The following is a 17818-nucleotide window of genomic DNA, read 5'->3' on the forward strand; positions in this document are numbered from 1 at the left end:
CTGCTCCTGACTGCTGCTGTCAGATGTCCTTTGTTTGTGAGGTTGTGTTTTCTCCTCAGAGTGTCGGGCGTCAATTGTCATCCAGTGGGCAGAAGCCAAAATGTTGCTGAGCATCCCACGGGCACAGGATGTCCTCACGGCAGAGCTGTCCAGCCCGAGGCAGTGGTGCACGACTGCTGTGTCTCTGGCCTGGGTTCCTGTTTGACTCCCCTCTTCTGAAGCAAACAGGGCTCAGGGGCTGGGGAGGGCGGGGCATCCTACAGAGCTCTTGCTGGAGGTAGCAAGAAGTCTGATGCTGTCTTCTGTCGGTCCTGTGGACTTAGGAGAGTTGACGGAGAGGGAACTCAGAGTCAGCATTCAAGGCCTGGGTTCCAGCTCTACACAGTTAAGTACTGCCTTGCTCCGGTTTTTTCCCAGAAGATAAAACAGAGAGTGCCACTTCCACAGTCATAGTAACAACAGACATGGTGCTAGCCTGTGCCTCTGGGAAAGCATTTGGGGAAAGATAGGGAGAGGAGTCTGTCTGTGGCTTAGCTTAGTAGTACAGTGGGAAGGCCCTGGGTTCAATTCCCTGCACTGCCAGAAGGGGGCAGAAAAATCAGGGAAGGGTCACCCAGGTTCTGACAGACCAAGGGAGCTTTCTAGACAACTGTGTTCAACTCTGCCAGAGGATAAATACAGACAGTAGCACATGGAGCCCTATTCTAGGACGATGGTAAGGCTGGTTCCCTGGAGCAGAAAGGCTCAAAGCCCTGAGTCCACCCATAGCATGAGTTCATTACATACTTATTAATTTTCGATAGTGTGTGTGTGTGTGTGTGTGTGTGTGTATGTGTGTGTGTGTCTGTCTGTGTGTGTCTCTGTGTGTGTGTGTGCACATGCCACAGCACCCATGTGGAAGTTAGAGGACTGTGTGTCTGTGTGTGTGTGTCTGTGTGTGTGTGTGTGTGTGTGTGTGCACATGCCACAGCACCCATGTGGAGGTCAGAGGACTGTGTGTGTGTGTGTGTGTGTGTGTGTGTGTGTGTGTGTGTATGCACATGCCACAGCACCCATGTGGAGGTCAGAGGACTGTGTGTGTGTGTGTGTGTGTGTGTGTGTGTGTGTGTGCATGCACATGCTACAGCACCCATGTGGAGGTCAGAGGATCACTTTCCAGAGCTCTTTACTTCCACCTTGTGAGACTCAGGGATTAAACTCAGGTATCATGAGGTTTTGTGGCAAACATTTAGCCTCTGAGTCATCTCACAGGCTCCAATAAAACGTTTTTATTACATTAAAAACTTTATTTCATAGCATGAATTCAGAGAACGACTTTGAGTGGAAGCTGCTACGGTTTGGGGACTGATTCTCCTCCTGACTCAGCCCCTCCTCAGAATACTCTGGCAAGGTTGGAACAGCTTCCTGAGCTGCGGACCCATCTTTCTCCTGAAAGGACCTGTAGTCGTTCACCTGTGTGTAGAAGGCTCCCTGTGGGATCCCAGACAAGTCACAGCCAGCTTTACCTGATACCCAGAGGCAGGGCTGTGGAGACAGCTTAACCAGGCTTACAAGACTTGCGTTCGGTCCTCAGAACCCGCGGAAGACAAGTCAGGTGTGGTAGTGTGTGCTTGCCGTGGTGGTGTGCATGCTGTGGTGGTGTGCATGCCGTGGTGGTGTGCGTGCTGTGGTTATGTGCATGCTGTGGTGGTGTGCATGCTGTGATGATGTGCATGCCGTAGTGGTGTGCGTGCACCATGCCAGCAGTGCAGGGACAGAGGTGAATCCCTGGGGAGTTCTGGCCAGCCAGTCTAGCCCACTTGGTGAGTTCTTGACCAATGACAGACCCTGTCTCAAAAAAAGGAGGAGGACGGTGCCTGAGAAACAACAGCAGAGATTGTCTTCTGATCTCAACGCACACGCACATCCACATACACAAACTCACATGCATACACACACAAGTGAAATAGAAACGAAGAGCCCAGAAGCCAGAGGCGAACTCCAGGAGAACAGGCAGATGACAGTAGTCACTGCGTCTGGGAGCAGGGTCTCTGGGGCCCCAGCATCACTTGAAGGCAACAATGATTCCTCCAGGCTGGGAGGAACCAAAACAACTTCTGGGAGGTGTTCAGGAATCCCCGGCTCCTCATGAAACTGAGACAACCTCACAGCCACAGAGGTTTTGTGCTTGGTGTTTTATTTCCCAACAGTGAAACAAGCTGGGGGGCCCCAGCTTAGCACCATGCAGGCTGTTCTGCTGTCTGGCCTACCTCCCACCCCTGGGTAGGGTACCCTATCATTGCCACCTGCTTTGCTAACTCCACTGGGTGCCCATGAGTCATTGGAACTCCTGGCCTCTTGCATGTCACCCCAAACACCACCTGAGTTGTCTGAGGAAGGACTCTCGGCAAAGCAGAGTCAGGTTGGCACCATGATGGTCAGATGTCCCCCGAGCTGTACTGTGTCCCGCCTGGCCTTACTGGGTCTTCCCTCGGCCCTCGGAGATGACATACTCAGGCTGGGCACGCATGTACCACTCTACCCAGGAGCCATCATAGACAGGCACATCGGGTTTGCCACAGAGGAAGGCCCCCAGGACCACGTGGCAGGCTGTGACACCAGAGCCACATGTGGCTACCAAGGGCTTGGACAGGTCCACATTCTTCTCCTGGAACAGGCGTCGGATCTCCTCTGGGCTCTTCTCTAGGCCCTCCTTGGTCAGGAATTCAGTGAATGGGATGTTTACTGAGCCAGGGATATGGCCAGGTTCGATGCCTGCACAGAGGAACACATGGAAGGGCGGTATGAGTGATGCCTAGTGTTGCCGGTATTTGTGGTATCAAGCCTCCCACCACAGCAGAATGCCAAATGTGTTTCCGATGTCTGATCTTATCCTCCAACCACCAGTGCTCGGTCCCCCCCACTACACAGGTGGCCAAGCTGAGGCTAAGTAACATCCAAAGTTGATGCACTCAGCTAATTGCCGGCTAGAGTTTGAATCCTGGAACTAGACTCCGCCAGAGCCACAGAAGACCCTGGGCTTCCTGACCATGAACCTTGAGGGCAGCAGAGCAATACACTTGACCTCTGTCCAGTTATGACTTGGGGCATCTGGAGGCCTAGAGTTGGTATACAGGGCAGACAGGCTATAACCAGATAATAGCTAGTGTGACAAAGATGTCCTAGGGCTATAGCACAAAAATAGCAGCAGTCATCAGCACAGCTGACATGGCTGAATGCTTGCTCTGTGCAGGACAGTGCCTGGACCCACCTCAGCGGCACTTTCTCCTTCAGTACCACCCAAAGTCTACGGGAAAGAAATGACTGTCGCCCCTACCCCAGGAGAGTAAGGCACAAAGAGTAGCAAGTTCTAGCTAGCAGTGGGTGGAGAGAGGGGTACCCACCCCAGAGCCTGTGCCACCATGGAGCAGGTCGCAGTGTCTAGGGAGGGTGGAGCCTTCTCCCAGGATGAGTGGAAGTCAACCAGTCAGGGGGTGACAGTGGGACTGAGAGCATAGAAGGCAGGAAGGACCCAGAAATCCGGAACTAGGCACAAAACATCATGGCCACTGAGGCTCAGACAATAAGGAGGAATGCCTCAGTGTGCCCGGAAGAAGACTTTGGGCTCTGGTCTGGCCATAGGGGAAACCAGATTTTATTGTTAGAAGAATTCAGTCTTGATGCTGGGGATGCGGCTCAGCTGGCAGAGTGCTTGCCTAGCATGCGTGAAGCCTTGGGTTTCACCCTCAGCACCTCAAAAACCAATTCTGGTGACGCCTGTAATTCCAGCACTTGGGGAGTGAAGTCAGAAGGATCAGAAGTTTAAGGTCATTCTAGGCTACACAGATGTATGTTTGAAGCCAACTTGGGCTACATGAGACTGTTTAAAAAAAAAGGCAGACTGATGGATGAGGACCTCAGCAAAGCCAGAAAAGTGTGGATTAATTAGGAGGGTCACTTTACTCCTGGCTCCCAAGTCCCAAGAGCTCCAATGTGCATTTTGTCTCTGTCTTTCTTTCAGCCAGAAGTTACTAACGCCCCATTTTCACAGGAGGGCTGGGACACCCATTAGAATGAAACCTCACAGCCGGGGGCCATCTGGATTCTGAAATGAGGCTGTTAGAAACTTCTGCCTTGGTTTCCCTGTACAGGGAGGGACAGGTCTTGGTGTGAGCTGCTGGTCCACATCGGTCTCTATCCTCAGAGGATGGTGGGAAACGGCACTCCCGAGCTTAGAGAGGGTTTGGTAGGTCAGTCATTCCCAGCAAAGTAGGCCTCCTAAAAGTCATCCTATGCAGCCCTTCCCAAAGCCCCAAGAGGAGCAAGCTATTGAGCCAGGATGCTATGGATAAATCAAGTCAGGGCTTCCTCATACCTCCAGCTTTCCCCAGCAAAACATGCACCCTGCCCTGCTGGACTGAAGAGGCAAATTACAGGTGTGCTTGGCCAGATGTGGGGCTGGGGAGTAGAGATGGTGATGCTTTCAATACAAGCGAACAAGCCGTCCTGCCTCGCAGCCTGGACCATGTTAACTAGCCTGCTAGGTTCTCAGCAATCCCTCCCATTCACAGATGAGTAAGTGTGATGGCAGGACACCCTAAAAACTCCCGAAGGAGCCTAAGAACAGAGGCAAACGCTAATGATGCCACTCCTCACCTTGTGAGTACAGTTTATCTGCGTGGGTGCACCGAGCTGGGCAATTTAGGTATGTTTGCTCTTTTACACAATGATATCACCATTATGGTCCCTCCCATTTTACTGCTCTCATCATACGCCTTCAAGGGCCACCATCCAGAGGGGCTAGGTGACCTGCCAGCTGCTCCACAGAAAGTACGGGCAGAGACGGGGCTCTGAACCCAAGCCTGTACCAGCAGCTGCCTTATGTTGCTTTTCCCCTGGGACTGAGTTTGGGGGCACCCCCACTAGGCTAGACCACAGGAAATTTCTGTCTGAGTAGGTTCAAGACTGGTGGGGTATGTCTGCAGTTTCCTAGGGTTGGAGACACAGCAGGACTCCAGGTGGCAGGAGGCTCTGAAGTCCCCAAACATCTCTGGGACATGGACTCAGTGCTAGGTACTGAACTGTCAGGCTGCACTGTGAGCCTGAGCACTTTAGAAGTACTTTAGAGAAGGCATAGGGGAGCTTCCAGGCCTATGGCCAGCTCCTGCACCCTAGCCAGCTGGAGAGAAATGGTGGGGAATCACTGGTTGCTCGCTGTGGTTAAGTATGCAAGGAGTCTGAATCCAGAGCAGCTCCTTCCTGAGACCTCGGGCAAGGCAGCCATTCCAGGGCTATTTCCCTCCCCTGCGCAATGGCAGTACATGCATCGCTCCACAGTTTCAGGAGAATTGGTGCCTGGACCCCCAGAACACCCAATCATATGAAATGGCATCCTGTCATGCAACCTACACACACCTAACATTTAAAACATCTCTAGATTCTCTCCCACCCCTTTCTCTTCCTTTTAAGTTTTGAGATAGAATCTCACTCTGTACTCCAGGCTGACCTGGAAATCACTATGTAGCCCAGGCTGGCCTCAAACTCATGATTTACCTGCCTCAGCCTCCAAATGCTGGGATAACAGCCATGAGCCGCTGCACCCATCCCTGGATTACTTTCAATATCCATTTTATCATAGCGTTAAACTTATGTAGTTACACTGTATCATTCAGGAATAACGACAGGGAAAGGAACAGCACACTCTCAATACAGACAGAAGAGAGATTGTTTTCTGAGGTTGTTTACACGCAGGGATGTGGTGTCTACAGGTACGGAAACCTGGCTATACCTATCTCCTCGGAGCTTTGAAAGGCTCACACCAGCATGGCTATAGCCCGGTCTGCTTTGTGGAGTCTCTTCCCACATCACACAGGGCTTTTCCTGGAGAAGCCTCACCCAGAGCACCAACCACTCAGTTTGACTCAGTTTGGGCGATATACCCCTCTCGGAATCTCTTAGCAATTCTGGTGGCAGTTGTAGACATCCTGCACCCCATTAACTCAGGAGTTGCAGGCCAGACCTCATCAAGACCAAGCTTGGGTCCTTCCTAAACCAGCTGGGGGCTGCCTCCTGCTCTTTTTTGGTGGCCTCACACAAGCACAGTATTGCAGGGCTGTTTGGGCTGTCACACTCCTACAGGGGCGTCCTCGATTCTCAAGGTACTTGGGCAACCTGTGCTCAGAGTTCTGAAATCATGAGGTACTGTTGTGGCCTCCACTGTAAGAAGGAAGCAAGAGGCTCAGGATGACGCGCCCAGCAACCAACCCTTCTCCCCTGCTCTGTGTGCTTTGAAAAGCCAGCACAAGGCTAGGCAGTGTAGGGGCACACACCAGCCTGTCTCCACGCCCTGCTCTGCGGGTTTCCCCAGCGTTTTACCATCTCGGGGTTCTGGCTCGGTGCCCCGGAACCGGCCAGCTGCGCGGGCATCTACAACCTGGAAGCGCCGTGCCTCCAGGTTCTCCAGGAGGTCCTTGTGAGTCTTGATGAAGGAGGGATCTAGCTGCGCGCGGAACTCTGCGGGCTCCGGGTGGCTCTTGCCGGAGCTGATTGGCAGCTTCTGGCTCAGCCAGTGGCGGAGGCCGCCGTCCAGCAGCGACACGGAGCGGTGGCCGAAGGCGCGGAACATCCACCAGACCCGCGGAGCAGAGTAGAGGCCCTGGTCGCTGCCATCATAGACCACGACGTGAGTGGTGGCGCCCACGCCCAGGCTTCCTGCGTAATCTGCAAAGTCCGCGGCACTAGGCAGCATGTGATCATAAGGTGATGTGTGGTCGCTGCAATGATCGATGTCAAAGAAGGTGGCGCCTGGAATGTGGCGCTCCTCGAACTCCTGTCGCGCGTTGCGGCCCAGCTTGGGCAGATACCAGGAGGCATCCAGTAACTTCAGTGCCTGCGAGGCGCGCGGGGACTTCAGAGCCTCCGCCACCCACTGCGCAGACACAAACGCTCGGAAAAGCTGCGGGGCGGCCATGGCCTCCGGGATGCTCGGATTGCGGGCCTGCAAGACAGGGGAGATACCAGAATCGAGAGACTGGCCTGCTGTCAGGGGCTTTGGCTGGGGCATGTGTGCTAATCGGCGGAGGTGGAGCCTGAGCACCGGCAGAGCAGAGTCCAGGAGTGCTGAAAGGCCTGGGGTGAAGCCAGGATCAGGCTTTATCACTCAGGGACTCCCTCTGCCAGGCCTTGAATCATACACAGCTCCAATTGACTTTATGACCATGGGCGCCAGGGGAGGGTGGTGCGCGCCCCTCACTCGCTATTCCTTACCCAGCATGCGTGGGTAGGGTCGGGCCAGGGAAAGGCCAAACTGGCCCTTAAGTAAAGCAAACAAGGCCAAAGTTTCAGCCCTTCTCTAAGATGCAGCCCAGCTCCGCAGCCAATCAGATTCACTCATTCATTGAGCGGTTGTAGGAGTCCAATAGGAACAATAACCAGAATTCACCCTTAGCCCAGTGCCATTTAATCCTCATGTATTACAACACTTGACACAGCAGCCTCTCCCCAACCTGTTGAAGGAACAGCCTTAAGAATTTTGGTACTGTCGCCTTTTTCTGAAAGACACCGAGGCTTCTAGATGTGCTTTGAGTCACCTGGTGTGGCAGCTTGTACCTCCTATCATACCAATACTCAGGAGACTGAGGTAGGAGGACCGGAGTTCAGGGCCAGCCTAGTCTACATAAAAAGTTCCAGACCAGCCTAGGCTACTCAGCAAGTCCATCTCAACAAAACAAAACAAAACAACAACAAGAAAAAACAAACAAAAGAAAGCTTCGAGCGTACTCAGTGGGGGTAGGTTTGGGTCACTGGCCTAGGCCCTGTGCTGGGGACACTGAGGACCCTTTACTTTGGTAGGCCCCAGAGCAGCTCAAGCACCGATGCAAGTGAGGAATTCTGGAGTTGAGTGTGAGCACCAGGGCCTCTACCTCAGCCTTGAGGGCAGGGAGAAGACGGTGGACTTCTTGAAGGAAGCAGAGCACATTTTGACTTATGGCATGGGTAGGAATACGGAGGTAGACTTCGTCTCCGGCTAAGGGCTGATCCCAGGGTTTGAGACGCGACTAGATGTGTTAGTGGGGTGCAGGAGGGTGTGTGTGTAGAGGGCAAGCAAGCCAAGGCTGGTGGAAACACAGCAGCTCCATTACTCCCATTATTCTTAGGAATTTTGCCTCCTCCACTCTGGTTTGGGAGTTGGAGAGCCCTCTAAAGTAGGCACAAATACCATGGCACAGGCTGTTCATGTGGGTGTGTGAGGGTTCCTGGGTCATGTGTCTTATATTGGAGCTTCTAACCTGCGTGTGTGTGTGTGTGTGTGTGTGTGTGTGTGTGTGTGTGTGTGTGTAGGGCAGAGGACAATTGCAGAGGTCAGATGGGTCCTCAGGCACTAGCCACTTTATTTTATTTCATTTTGGAGATGGAGTCTTTCCATGGCCTGGGACTCGCTTTGGCTGGCTGGTTCCTGAACCTCCGGAATCTCCCTGCCTGGCCTTCCCCAGTGCTGGGATTACAGACGTGCAACATGCCTTGTGTTGTGGATGTAGGCTCTGGGGACTTGGGCTTGCAAGGCAAACAATTGAGCGAGCTATCTTCCCAGTACAGTGTCTGTCCCCTCCAGGGTCTCACTCTGTATCCTAAACTATCCTGGAACTTGAAATCATCCCCTGCTGCCTCAGCTTTCAGAGTAGGGGAATTGCAAGCATATACCAGATTCCAAAACCCACCTCTTAGTGAGATTTAAAAATGAACATAGAAGGACCACCATATACCCTATATACAGCCTCTTTGGGTGATATTTAGGGCAGTGAAATGAAAAGCTGTTACTTCTTCCTTTACTCTCATAAGTGGCTCTTGAATCTACAGCCGCAGATTCTTAAGACTTCCAGGGAGTTAGACTTCGGAGGCCTGAGGTCACCTCTGATTAACTGACAGTTCTCACAAAGGACCCTGGGCAGCAGAAAGAGGGTCAGAGAGGCTAGGCTAATGGGTGTCCCTGAGGGGCAGAAACCGGAAAGAGACTAGGTTCCTTTGTGGGCCAGGATCCCAGGGGAGAGCAGTTCTCTAGAGGACTTTCAGGACACAAAGGACTGCCCCAGGCCATCCTAGGGCTAGTGTGAGTCCATACACCGCACCCATGAAGGGGGCTCAGGCTCTAGAGCATCTCCCCACCTGGACCCGCTTGGCACCTTCTCTCCCCCACTGTCAAGCCCAAGGCTCAGGGGATGCTGGGAAAATGCTAAGCAGTGTTTGAATATTTGAACACACAGTGACAGTACTTCAGGGCAGGATCAGTGTTCAATAAAGGGGAAGGAGAGTCAAGAGAAAAGCATTCCAGGGGAATAGAAGAGCCTGTGGAGGTGTTGTCCAGCCATTTTGCAAGAGCCACCATCTATTTCCAGATATTTTGCCAACCGGCATTTACATAAATTTACGATGAAGTGGTAAAAATTGAAGCCCAAGGCCATTAATAAAAAAGCACAAAGTTTCAAGGTCAGGCAGGTAAACCAAGGTAGCTCTCACACTGTGGGCTTCGGGTCTGAAATTAGTAGCTACTCCACCACAGCGCCCTGGCACTTCCCGGCTCTACCCGTTTCTCCTGTTGGGAGAAGTTTCAGCCCTACCCCGCAGGGTCGGCAAGGCCGTGCCACCGCAGGCGGGCCTGGTAAAAGTTGGTTTCATTTCATTCCAGTGTGTTCTGCTACTTTCTCGCCTGGCGGGACACACTGGGTCTTCTCACCACAGCATCTCTGAATGGCTTTGTTGGTTCTCGAGGGCCTTCCTACTTTCTCAGGAGACACCAGGTCATCCCAAACCCGAGCCAGCCACTGCTACCCACCTAACTCTTATCACCCCCACCCCCGACCCACAGGCGGTCACAAGCAGCCGCAGACAGTTCCCCTTAAGGCAAATTAGGGGCGCCCTGGAAACTCTTCTCTCATAGACTGTGTCCCCTCCTCCACTCCCGCGTGGTACCTCGCTATGCAACCCCGAAAAGCACCCTCCCTCACAGAAAAGCAAATAGGAAGCCTTGGGCAGCAGATACCAGGGTTCCGAGCTCCCCGGTTCCCAGCTCCGCCATGTCACCCCCTCCCCGCGCCCTCAGCGGTCCCCTCCTTCCGCCACCAACCTGCGGCCAGCCAAAGGGAGGAGACTTGGGCACGGCCCACTGCCTCGGCCACTCCGAGCTGCTTCTGGCTGCACCTTCCATTCCCTGGGCTGCGGGGGAACGCACTCTCCATGCAGCCTGGTTGTGCACTGCCCCAGTGTCACCCCTAGCCTCCAATAGTCCCTGTGTGTGTGAAAACTGTGACACCAGAGGGGCCAAACAGAGTTCCCGTGCGAAGGCGCAGAGGCTGCTCGAAGTTCCAACGGTCTGCAAGAAGTCCCCCCATGGGAGGCTGTACAATGGTGCGGGCCACTTGGGGACACTCCCGGCTCTGGGTTTGAACCCTTCAGCTTCTCCCGAGCGCAAGGGCGAGTGCCTGCGAAGCTACCAGAGCGAGTGAATGCAGCGGGCTGCCCAGGATGGGGCTGCCAGCTGGACCACTTGCGGCCCAGGGGAGGATCCTGGTGGAGAAAACAGGGCAGGGAACCTGGGACCCTTTCACCGGACTTGGGCATTCTAGAAGCCAGAGAACCCAGGCTGTAGGGGACGGAAACAGAATGGCTAGCGAGTGGTTAATTCGCCCCGGAGATGGGACTCGAAGCCCAAGGGCTATTTTCCCTACTTAGGACCTGTGTTCTCCGCATCCTTGCAGACGGGGTCCTGAGCCAGCCCCTCCCAGCAGCTGAGGCCATCAGAAGCTCTTGGCCACGCCCACCTGCTCTTCTTGGGACCAGACTGGGAGGGCGCCGGGGCAGTAGGAGGGGCGGAGCAGGCTTTCCCTAGGGAATGTGCAAACCTATCCCACAGTCCCCCAAGTCTAGCTCTGGGTGTAGTTACCATTGCACGCTGGGAAAGTGTAGTGGGGACAACAACTCCGCCTCCCGGGCTCCGCCCACCGCACTCAGTCCTCTCAGGCTTGTGTCTTTCCTGGTTCCCACCCGCTCCAGGTGACACTCAGAGCTGACACTATGGTTCACCAAGTGCTCTACCGGGCGCTGGTCTCCACCAAGTGGCTGGCAGAATCCATTCGGTCTGGCAGCCTGGGGCCCAGCCTTCGGGTGCTGGACGCGTCATGGTACTCTCCGGGGACCCGCCAGGCTCGCAAAGAGTACCAGGAACGCCACGTGCCTGGCGCGTCCTTCTTTGATATAGAGGAGTGCCGGGACACCGCTTCGCCTTATGAGATGATGCTGCCCAGTGAGGCCCACTTTGGGGACTACGTGGGCAAGCTGGGAATCAGCAACGACACACACGTGGTGGTGTACGATGGAGACGACCTGGGCAGCTTCTATGCACCCAGAGTGTGGTGGATGTTCCGTGTGTTTGGCCACCGCACGGTATCAGTGCTCAATGGTGGCTTCCGGAACTGGCTGAAGGAGGGCCACCCAGTGACATCTGAGCCCTCACGGCCAGAGCCAGCCGTTTTCAAGGCCACACTGGACCGTTCCCTGCTCAAGACCTATGAGCAGGTCCTGGAGAACCTCCAGTCTAAAAGGTTCCAGCTGGTGGACTCTCGGGCCCAAGGACGGTACCTGGGCACAGAACCGGAGCCCGATATAGTAGGTAGGTGTCTCTGTGGCCTTTGGGGAGGATTGTCAACAAGAGGATGGGGAATCAGGATAGCTGGGACCCTCAGCCCCTCCGTATAGACTTGTCTTTCTATCTGTAAAATGGAAGTCAGCCTTGGAGGCTTTTGCGGCTCTGAGACCCGAGGGCCCAATGTGCCCATAAGCTGTGTGCTAAGAAGCTGTCCGCCTCAGTACAGGTGACTGGGGGCCATTCATCCATGTCCTCTTCCAAGAACCAGCTCTCCCACATGCACTAGGATGTACCAAAGGGCGTCCTACACACAAGCAATCATCTGCAGAGCTGTACAGAGGTCTACAAGTACACTCACACCCTCTAGATCCCAGAAATCCTATCAAATACCAACAGGGACTTCCCCTGAGCTCTTCTGGGCCCCTGACTATTGTTTTGAAAGGCAGCTCCCATTCATAACCTCAACAAGCAGCTGCAGCCCATCTGTGGAGCTGTTACAGCAGCTGCTAGCTTGTACCAGGGACATCGATACAAGGACATACCCCTAACTTAGATGGGAAGATGAGATGCCAGGATATTGTTACTTGGTTAGTTAAGTGGCAGAGCCAGGATTTGAACCCAGTACTATTTTGTTTTAAACCAGGGCTCTAAACCCAGATATAAACCCATTCCGTCCCACCACCACCACGTCCTAGGGTTCAGGGGAGCCTCCTGTGCTAGGCATTCCCAGAGAGATGGCCCTTAGGTCTCCTCTTGTGTGTGTGTGTGTGTGTGTGTGTGTGTGTGTGTGTGTGTGTGTGTGAAGCCTGAAGGAGTCTGCATAGCTCAGGAGTCAGAAAAAGCCTCGGGAGGGGAAACACTTTCTTCTAGAGGCTTCTAATCAGAGGTGATGCCAGGTCTTACTTTACCTGAGCACAGGACTGGTGGCCTGCGTCCTGTGCTCTTAGTTTTTCTTAGACCTGCCCGGTATAATTTAACTCTAGGTAACATTTTGCTTAACTTGTTGCAAAATATCTCTTCCTCTCTGCCAGCCACTGTCGGCAACACTGTTTTAACAGTCTTTCTCCTGAACCGTCACCCCATTGGACAGAGGGAAGCTGAGGCGCACAGGCAGGAGCAGGTCAAGGCCACACATCTAGTTGTGGGCAGAGCTCCCCTGTCCCTCTCTCTCCAAGCCTTTGATGTCCCTGCCTGCTTTGCTCTGGGAAGGTCAGGAGAGAAAGATTCACGCTCATTAGGTACTTTCCAGAGACCCCGGACACGGAATGCCTGCAGCCCCTCCTGATCTTGGCTCAAAGCGCTTTTTCTTCTTGGAACTTGTGCTGGGGGAAGGGAGAGGGAAGTTGGCTGGGGAGCTTTCCCAGCAGCCTGGAAAGCAAACTGAGAAATGAGTGACACAGGGTCCAAACATAGCGTTCCCACCATTTTATAGACGAGGAAAACTGAGGCTTGGAGAGGGGAGACAGCCTGCCTGAGCTCTAAAGTGCCTCCCTATGTCACTTCCTATCTCTTCTGATTGCTCTGGAATGCCAGGGAGCCCGGGTTCTCCCTCCAGCTCAGCCACTATGTGGAGGGTATCAGCCGGAGCTTGGCCTTGCATTTCCCAGTCACAAACAAGCAGAGGCCCCCAGCCCCGCCACAGGCTCATGGCTTTTGTTCCATGCAGCAAGTCAGCAGAGAGACTCTTTGGAGGGGAAGGCATTGAGCAAAGTCCAGGACCATCTAGACAGGTAGGGGATGGGCCACTTGCCCCATTCTATTAGAGGATTTGCTGGACACAAGTGCACACTGCCAAGGTCATGGTTTGCTGCCTGGGATGGGTTCAGTGAGGTTCCCATAGGTTCAGAAGTCCAGATATAAAACGTGGGGGGTGGGGAAGCCTTGTCTTGAATGTTCCCGAAGGAAGCCAAACAGAAAACAGGTCTTCAGAGACCCCTTGCCTACTTCCTGTCCTCTGGGAGCAATCACCTTCCCCTTGTGCCTTCAAGTGCCTTCCAGGGTCCCGATGTAAGTGTGCAGAATAAAAGAATATTCTGGTGCAGCTGTGTGTGACCACTGGAGAGAAAACCAGTCTTTTGAGGACAGAAGTAACCTATGTTCCTCAGAGTAAGTAGGAAGAATCACAGAGAAGAGAGGGACTTTAGAATTCAGGGGTCTCTGGAGGCCTTGCCAGTAGCAGACTGTTTCCCCTTTCCAGGCCTCAGTTGTCCTCATCTATAGAATGGGAATGCTAGGTTTGGACCTGGTATTACTCATTTCTCAGTTGCTCAGCCTGTGTAGCTGTGAACCTGTTGTTTTTTTTTTTTCCTCCCCATCTCCCTGGGAGTGGATGAGGAGGGGGGAGGGTGTTGACCCGTGCTGAGTACTTTGATTTACAGTCCCTTGGATGCAGTCACCTCTGGAATCCTCAGTAGCCTTGCTGAGGGCCTGCCCACCCCCATCCCCCCATTCCACTCAGGGCTACAGGCACCAAAGTGAGGTTTGCCTATGGCTGCTGTGGAGGGTGGGGTGAGCCAGAGCAAACAGGAGGATGGGTGTGTGTGTGTAGGGGGACAAGAAAGGTCCAAACAGGTTTTCCTGGCCTCCAACGGCCATGCCTGTCCATGGCTTAAGGGATCTTAACACCCCTGCTGACTTGAATCTCCTAAACCAAAGCTGGAACACAGATTCCTAGACTTCTAGGCAGTTGAGGAACACAAGTAGTTATCTCAGTAATTCCCCTGCCTCAGCCTTCTTTCCAGGGGAGCTTAGAGTGACTGAAAAACAAAGGCTTTGGAATCCGACTTGACATCACATGCCTCTGCTGTGTGCCTCTGGGGAAGTTACTGCCTCTCTCTGAGCCTGGGATTCCCATTAGAGCTCAGAGGAAAGTGTTGTGAGGAGTGAGGGAGATACAGTTCTCTAGAGAACCCACTTTTGGGGTGCTGGTTGCCCCAAGCTGCCTGAATAGTGGCAGGCCCCTTGTGGGGAGGGGATGCCAGAAGCATGCCAGGGAACACAGGTTGGGAGTATGACAGGGGCCCTGCTTTTGGCTGCAAGCCCCTTTCTCCATTCAGCAGTGTTCCAGAGCTCTCTGGCCCCACCCATGGGTTCCCTGGGCTCTCCCTCTGCACACAGGCTGTGTCTTCTGTTCCTTTAAAGTCCCCAAGCAGAGGCTGGAGAGATGGGTTCAGTGAGTAAAGTCCTTACCTTGGGAGTGTGAGGACCCGGGTTAGATCCTCTGAGCCCACCCAGGTGACTAATGCTTGTCCCGGCACTGGGGAGGCAGAGACAGGCAGATGTCTGGGGCTCACTTCATCTAGCCTCCCCCAAACAGCAAATTCCAGGCGGATGGGCCAATGGGGAGCATTAGCTTAGGTGATCCTCTCATCTCCATGTACATGTCCACATGGGTGTAGTCCTTAAGCTGCCTCCCAAAGCAAAACAAACAAACAAACAAACAAATACCCAGATGAGCCCTGAGCCTTCCTGGCAGAGGTGGCCATTGCTGCCTCCTCAGGCGGGACCCAAGGCTTCCCAGCATCCCTGGCTTCATCCTTACTCAGACAAGGCCCCCTTTATAGACTCAAGAAAACAATCAAACTGGTGTGTCACGGACAAGAAGAAAACAGCACTCAGAGGCCCGAGTGCAAATGGCCTTGCTCCCCAACGCCTGTGGGAACTGCTGTAACCTGACAGTTGGTGTCCATAGGTCAGCTGCTCCCCACTGGCAGGGTTACACATAGCTGGTTTCAGGTCACAGCAGGAAGACGTCTCTAGATGTCAATGCCCTTTGCAAGCAAGGACTGCTTGTGCTAGTGGTTCTAGAATCTTCTTTTGGATGAGAGGGCTCCCCCACTGCTGCATGGACCAGCCATGCACCCACTGTGCTCCAGGGTTCACTGGAGCCTTTTACCTACAGGAGGGGAGACTGAGGCCCGGAGGGCGAGCCTTCCTGTCTGTCTGATGCTGCTGGGATGTGACTTGCTCATAGCAATCAAAGCCTTCTCCTCCCCTTCCCGCTCTGCCCACCATGCTGTCTCTGTCCTGCCCCATGGTCCAAGTTTAAAGGCGGCGGGGATTTGGGGAAGCTGAGGAGATGGAGCCATTCTGGCATGGCCCTCACTCTGTGTTGTCGGTGGACGGGTGCAGGGTGCACAAGGAAGAGAGAAATGGCTGAGCATGCAGGGACTGATAAGGTGCTATCAGCCAGCCACGGCCCATCTTCGTTGTTTGCAAGGGCCCTCCCCTTTTATGGGTTTGATGGCTTTCAAACAAGGTCTCACTCTACAGCCCAGACTGACCTGTAACTCACTATATAGACCAGGCTGGCTTCAAATGATTGACCCTCCTGCCTCAGCCTCCAGCACGCAGGGGTTACAGATGTGTGTTAGCATGCATATCCACCACACATGCTGGGTGTGCTCTGGAACTGGGTGTGTTCTAGAATGGACCCTGGCCTGCCCCACCTCTGCTCTGCTCTCGCTTAAGCTTCAAGAGTGTGTGGAGGGGACGGCACAACCCCCGTACTTAGATGGAGCACGGCGTTGGGCGTTGGGAGCCACGGCGTGGGGGGAGACATCATTAGGGTTCAATATTTGTCCTTTTTGTTTCAATATTTGTCTTGTTTGTTTGTTTTTTGAAACAGGGTTTCTCTGTGTAACAGCCCTGACTGTCCTGGAAGTCAATTTGTAGATCAAGTTGACCTCAAATGCACAGAGTTGCACCTGCCTCTGCCTCCTGAGTGCTGGGATTAAAGGCATGCGCCGCTGCCACCACCACCGCCCGCCCCAATAGTTGTCTTTATGTCTTTTATTCTCACCCAGGAGCACTCACTCTGCATAGGGAAACTGAGGCGCAGAGAGCCGACAGGACTTACTTAATGTCACCAATGTAGAAAGTGGCAGAGCTAGGACCTGAACCTGCATCTGATAGCTACCTGGTCCCTTCTCTTTTCACAACTATGTGCCTCACAGTGACATCAAGACTGGGTGTGGTCCTGGGGTCTGCCTGTCCTTCTTTGTGTCTTTAGCTGAGCTATTTCATGTCAGCACACCTCAGTGTTTCCACCTGTAAAATAGGTCTACAGGCTAGTCTCTTTAATGGCTCACAAAGCCAGCCAGCTTCCATACACTCTTGCAAACCACTGTCCAGGAGGGCCTGGATAGTTTCTCACCACCACGTTCTCAGTAGTCAACACAGTGTGTAGCTTCTGTGTGAATTCTATCCAGTAATCCCAGGAGACAGATGCACACTACCGAGCCCATTCCACAGGTGAGAAAACCTGAGGTGTAAAGAGCAGCAGCAATCCGCAGAAGGTAGGGAAATATTAGGATGTGTGCAGATGTCCACTCAAGCAGAGGTAACTTGGGATATCCTTCCATCGAGATAGGTCGTGGGGCAGGCAGGGGCTGCAGGTCTGGGTCTTACAGCTTGCGTGTTGAAAATACATAGAGCAGGCAAGAAACTGAGTTTCTAAGAGAGCAAAGACATTATTTTTATTGATGGTGGCCGCAGGTAGGTCCTCTAGTTCTCACTCCCATACCTCCCCTAACCCATGTCCTCTATTGATACTCAGGACTGGACTCGGGCCACATCCGTGGCTCAGTCAACATGCCCTTCATGAACTTCCTGACCAAAGACGGCTTTGAGAAGAGCCCAGAGGAGCTGCGTGCCATATTCCAGGACAAAAAGGTGGACCTCTCACAGCCCCTCATCGCCACGTGCCGCAAGGGGGTCACTGCCTGCCATATTGCCCTGGCTGCCTACCTGTGTGGCAAGCCTGATGTGGCTGTTTATGATGGTTCCTGGTCGGAGTGGTTCCGTAGGGCACCCCCGGAGACCCGCGTGTCCCAGGGGAAGAGTGGGAAGGCCTGAGTGTGCAAGGTTTCCTCCTCTGCATGCCACATTCAGCCAGCCCCCCTCAGTGAGGCCAGTGTGGCCTGCTATGGGTTCACACTTCTTAGGCAATGGAAATTGACAAGATTTTTAGAATCGCTGTGAGTGCCTTCCCCCCACCACACTGGAATAAAGTGCCTTTTCTCAGAATTGTGTCTCCCCTATTGCCCCGGGTTCCACCCCCTACCTTCGCTGACCTTCAGCCAAGATGGCCGTGCAGAGGACAGTGTTGCCTGGACTTGGTCTTGGCCAAGGCAGCTGGTTGCCCTCTCTTGTGTTGTGTGGCAGGCTTTCCCGAAGAAGACACGGCACGCACAACTACTC

General features: G+C 53.7%; 2 protein-coding genes across 3 annotated transcripts; one reads left to right on the forward strand and one right to left on the reverse strand.

The window, feature by feature from the left end:
• Positions 1 to 2159: 2159 nt before the first annotated feature.
• Mpst (mercaptopyruvate sulfurtransferase) lies at positions 2160 to 10151 on the reverse strand. 2 transcript variants are annotated; one of them, XM_059247490.1, is made up of 3 exons: positions 10100 to 10151; positions 6355 to 6976; positions 2160 to 2754 (listed from the first exon to the last, which is right to left on the reverse strand). In XM_059247490.1, exons 2-3 carry the CDS (start codon positions 6947 to 6949, stop codon positions 2456 to 2458), a joined length of 894 nt encoding a protein of 297 aa, XP_059103473.1. In that variant the 5' UTR covers positions 6950 to 6976; positions 10100 to 10151; the 3' UTR covers positions 2160 to 2455. The 2 variants fall into 2 exon arrangements, with proteins under 2 accessions (XP_059103473.1, XP_059103472.1); XM_059247489.1 differs by lacking the exon at positions 10100 to 10151 and having other exon boundaries at positions 6355 to 7203.
• Positions 10152 to 10890: 739 nt separating this feature from the next.
• Positions 10891 to 17644, forward strand: Tst (thiosulfate sulfurtransferase). Its single transcript, XM_059247188.1, has 2 exons — positions 10891 to 11641; positions 17175 to 17644. The coding sequence occupies exons 1-2, from the start codon at positions 11047 to 11049 to the stop codon at positions 17471 to 17473; spliced, it is 894 nt and encodes a 297-aa protein (XP_059103171.1). The 5' UTR covers positions 10891 to 11046; the 3' UTR covers positions 17474 to 17644.
• Positions 17645 to 17818: the final 174 nt, after the last annotated feature.

The sequence above is a fragment of the Peromyscus eremicus genome, chromosome 20, assembly GCF_949786415.1.
Source record: "Peromyscus eremicus chromosome 20, PerEre_H2_v1, whole genome shotgun sequence".
In the NCBI taxonomy this organism is placed as follows: domain Eukaryota; kingdom Metazoa; phylum Chordata; class Mammalia; order Rodentia; family Cricetidae; genus Peromyscus; species Peromyscus eremicus.